The 4,832-nt window shown below is 36.1% G+C and overlaps 1 protein-coding gene across 3 annotated transcripts; it reads left to right on the forward strand.

Annotated features, from left to right (window-relative positions):
* The first annotated feature begins 247 nt into the window (after nt 1-247).
* Nucleotides 248-4,317, forward strand: LOC111018260 (Putative adipose-regulatory protein (Seipin)). 3 transcript variants are annotated; one of them, XM_088124723.1, is made up of 3 exons: nt 248-822; nt 3,335-3,917; nt 3,996-4,317. In XM_088124723.1, exons 1-3 carry the CDS (start codon nt 277-279, stop codon nt 4,181-4,183), a joined length of 1,317 nt encoding a protein of 438 aa, XP_087980849.1. In that variant the 5' UTR covers nt 248-276; the 3' UTR covers nt 4,184-4,317. The 3 variants fall into 3 exon arrangements, with proteins under 3 accessions (XP_087980849.1, XP_087980850.1, XP_022149977.2); XM_088124724.1 differs by having other exon boundaries at nt 4,035-4,317; XM_022294285.2 differs by having other exon boundaries at nt 3,335-4,317.
* Nucleotides 4,318-4,832: the final 515 nt, after the last annotated feature.

A 4,832-nucleotide genomic window follows, 5' to 3' on the forward strand; every position in this document is an offset into this window, starting at 1 on the left:
ATTTAAAATTTAGAGTAAAAATGAATGGGATAAGTGCGTATACTATAGACTGATTTTTTCTTTAGAAAAAGAAAAACGAACCAAAACAGAAACGAAACAAAGGATAAGCACGTGTATATATATATACATATTGCATGGTGGACTGCAGTTTATGCCAGATGGCAAATAACATATCGCCACGTCATCCTCCCTTCACATGCCCGCTTACACGTGTAAAAGTGAAACCTTCAAATTTTAATCTCTCCCCAAAATCCCTCTCCCTCTGTTTGCTCCGCCATGGATTCCGACGACGAACACGAAGAATCCGGCCTCCCAATCCCAGCGCCCACCGATTTCTTCAACAAACTAATATTCCTCGCCGCCGAATTAATCTACGCCGCCATCGCCTTCGTCCTCGCCCCGATTTCCACTCTCCTCTCTCTGCTCTCCGAGTCCTTCCTCCACGCAGAGGAGGCGAAGCAGAGCGTCGAATCCGCCGTCCGGAGAGCCCCCTCCGACGCCGCCCGACGCGTCCGCCTCGCCGCGAGGAGGGTGAGCTACGGGCTGGCGGCGGCGGCACTGGTGTGCGTGGCGATGGTGGTGCTTCTGGCGGCGGCGGCGGGGGCGAGCGCGGCGGCGATGAGGGCGTGGATGGAGGAGCCGGTGATGGTGAGGGAGAGATTGAACTTCGATTACACGCAGGCGCAGCCTAGGGCTGTGTTCGGGGCGGAGAATAATGGGAAGAAGAACAATTTGGGGATTCCGGTGGGGCACCGGTTTACGGCGTCGGTGATTCTTCTGATGCCGGAATCTGATTTCAATCGCCATGTTGGTGTTTTTCAGGTACTTTTTGCTGTTCATCTTAATGGAGTGATTTGAGTTCATGTTCATTGTTTTTGTTCGTTAAGTGCAATATATTGGGCAGAGGATTCGAGCTGATTAATTCTTTTTGTTGTATTCACATGTCAAAAGCCAAAAATAGTATACTTTTAGTAGAGTTAGTTTGGACCAACAACTAGCTTTGACTGAAAGTTTATTTTAATGCTAGAAAGCTCTAGAGATATAGTTGAGAATTGCTTGTGGCTTATTTATTAGACATAAATTCAATTTTGTGGATAGCGCACTGGATGTTAAAAATTATGGAGAAGGTACTAGGGCTGGGTAAGGGGGGCATTTGGGTCGCGGGTTTGGGTTCGAGTATTTTTTATCTTTTTTTCTAAATTTCTTTCTTAACTATTACACCCTTTTACAATATTTGATTTTTCTAAATTAAAAAAGAAGAAAAAAAATGGTGGGTAACTCTATTATTTTGAAATTTTGCCAATTTAAGACTTTGAGGGATGCATTTGTATTATATTAGTGTTTAGTAATGCTTTGACGAATTGAATTTTGTTCCCATAATGCCAACGTTTAGCATGTTGTTGCTTTTGCAATGGTGGTTTGAATTTAAGAAGTGTTATATTTCATTATATGTATTTTTTGAATGTTTAATATATATATTTAATAATATTTCTAAACTTGGAAATTTACTATAACAAAATGAGGGGAAATGTGTAGAGAGAGATTAATAAGAGAAAACATCTGTAAGAAAGATTACTAAGAGACTAAGGGCATGTTTGCCGGCCCTCCCAAAATCACTTTTAAAATCACTCTCATTTTAAAACAGAATCTTTTGGAAAGATTCATTCTCCAAAATCACTTTAATGATTTCAATTGGAGGGTGATTCTCCAAGTGATTTTTGATAAAAAAGAAATAATATATATAATTAGTTTTTCAAATAGTTATAGATTTAATTTTCAAGATTGTATTGCTTTTCACCTCATTTTCACTTTAAATTTTGAGAAATTTTTTTTTCCCTCTTCTACCAATTTTGTCCCTCTAACTTTATCATTTTGTTTATTCCCTCTAATTTTGTTCTCTAAAATTTTCGTAAACTCTCCCTAAATTTTTAGTTCCCATCTTTCTAAGTTTATACTATCTAAAATTTTTGTCTCTCACACTTTCAAATTTTTCTCTCCAAGATTTTTTTCTCTCTTTAAAAGTTTTGTCAAATTCTCTCTTTAAACTTTAATACTAATCATTCAACATCATTTTTAATTATATAAAAATCACTTGAAAAAATGTGTAACCAAATGTTAAAATAATTATATAAAAATCACTTTCACAAAGTGAATTATCATTAAATTTCTTTTGTTTACTTATTCTAAAGTGATTCTCAAATAGGTCCGAGAAAAATTGACAAGAAGGCTCATGTAGGTGTAATAAGAAGTTAGTAGAAGAAAATCTGGGTGAGAAGGGAGAATTCAAAAATTAAGGTGTAGATGAATTAGTGAGAGAAACTTATGGAGAGAGATATTAGGAGGGAAAAGACAAGTAAAGATATTGGTAACAAAAAGAAAAAAAAAAGTGTTAGAAAGAAGTTGATATAGGGAGAATAATTAGGGAAAAAAGTGTCCTTGTAGATTAAGGACCATGCATTAAGGATAAAAAAGCACTTAATTGTTTATTTGAAAAATTATTTAAAAGTCTTCTTTTGCTTCTTTTTTTTAAGTGGTTTTAAATCATAGTTAAATATGTATGATTTGAGGTTGGAATAGTTCAAAAGACTATTGCACACAAAATTGAAATTTTAAAGGCTTCACAAAACTTAAAATTAATTGAAAGGAACATATTAGACACAAATTTCAAATCTGAAAGTTTAGAGACTAAATTTATTTATTATTATTATTTTTAAGTACAACATGTTGGGGTTGGGTTCGAACTTACAACCTCATGATTGGAGGAATGTGTTAATTATCGTGCTTACTTTGACACTTATAATTTAATTTAATAACGACCTTTTGCATTCTTATCATTATTATATATTCCACAAATAGGGTTTATCTTGCCCATGAACAATCCTAGCTAATTCATGCAATATTGAATTCTTTTTCCTTGTGGAAAACATGTAACAATTGAAAACATAAAAAAGTAAATCTAAAAATTCAAGAAGTAAGATTGGATCTAAAAATTTAAAAATAAATCCCAAATCATGCCTAGGATGCCTATGCCTGTGTTTGAATCATTTCTATTTGTGGCTTTTCACAAATTTTCAAGTCCACATGCAAGAGAGATGTCTTTCCGCAAATTTTCAAGAGAGTATTGGATATCCTATAAATTATTTAAATTTAATTATATTTAACAATGCTAAGTGAAAGCTAATAAATTTTAATACAAAATTTGGAAGTTAAAATATAATATTTCAAATATTAAAAAAAGTTCATAACCATGCTCAAACGTCAAACCCAAGAGATTTACATTCTTTAGGTGACATTTCATATATGAACTTCTAAAACTCACCATTTCCTAATTCAGTTGCGTGCAGAGCTGATATCAACAAATGGAAACATAATAACCAGTTCAAGCTTGCCCTGCATGCTCCGGTTCAGAAGCAGGCCGGTCCGGTTGACGCGAACATTTCTCGCTAGCATCCCTTTAGTCTTAGGAATCTCGACCGAATCCCAAGAGCTAACCTTTCACATGCTAAAGCACAAGGAAGTAAATCATCAACGAAGCAAAGCTATCCGAGTTACTATTATTCCTCGTGTTGGGACCTTAGCTCTCCCGGAGCTTTACGAAGCTCGAATTCACATAAACTCGCAGCTACCGCCGATGAAACAGCTGCTACATCGCTGGCGATGGACTTGCTACCTATGGACAACTTTTTATACGTACCTAGTGTTTTTGGTGATGTTTATGTACTTTTGGAAGCCCGTTGTGTTTCGGGCAGCATCATTGAAGGAGTTGAGTGGTAACAATCGGGGAGCTTCGGCGAGTAGGGAAGCAGAGGAGTCGTTCGACGATATGGCAGATATAACGGTGGAGTTGTTGAGGAAATGGCAGGAGATGAGGAGGAAAAGGAAGGCTGCAATGTTTGCGTATAGAGAAGTTGGAGAAGGCGATGTTGGGTATGGAGAAGTTGAAGAAGACGGAGAAGGCGATGTTGGGTATGGAGAAGTTGAAGAAGACGGAGAAGGCGATGTTGGGTATGGAGAAGTTGAAGAAGACGGAGAAGGCGATGTTGGGTATGGAGAAGTTGAAGAAGAAGACGTTGGGTCGACATCGGCATCGAGCATCAGTTGTAGTAGAGATTATACAGTTTCAGGTTTTGAGGAAGATGTCGGGGACTCAGAGTCGGTGCTACTAGAAGGTTGGGAGGAGTAAGCTAGCTTTAGCAAAAGAGAGGAAGCTAAGATAGGGTCTGGTTTTGTAATGTTACTTATTCTCGTTGGATTTCTTGCATAGATGCAACCTTTTTGGTTGACATTGTGAATTAGAGAAACCTTTTAAATTGGAAACCTAACTTTATGTATAGACTAAACCACTAAAAGGAAAAAAAAAAAAAAAATAGATTCACTAGTTTTTGTGTTGTAGCACCATTCTTCAACCCATAAACAATTATCAACCTATGCATCCTCGGGCTTGACTTAGATCATCGATGGATAAATTGTTGGTTAGTTTCGTTATTTTTACAAAGAGATTTACGGACTTTCTTAATCATCGAGATGCTATAAGACGACAATTTTAATCTTTATGGAATGGATGGCTTTTAAATTTATTATCCGGACAATTTTAATCTTTATAGAATGGATGACTTTTAATTTTGAATAAAGAGAGTAATTTTATCACAATTGATTTAAGAAATGTTTAAGAGTGATTATGGCATAGTTAGAGTCATTTTAATAATGCTAAAATGACTTTTGTTTAACAATGATTCATAAGTAAGCGAGCATAGTTCACCGTTAATTGACGTATATCTCTAATAATGATTCACAAGTGATTTTCAGTCAATTATTTAGGAGGTGATTCTCCA

This window comes from Momordica charantia (assembly GCF_013281855.1).
Source record: "Momordica charantia cultivar OHB3-1 chromosome 6 unlocalized genomic scaffold, Mcharantia_2.0 BLBB01000006.1, whole genome shotgun sequence".
NCBI classification, from domain to species: domain Eukaryota; kingdom Viridiplantae; phylum Streptophyta; class Magnoliopsida; order Cucurbitales; family Cucurbitaceae; genus Momordica; species Momordica charantia.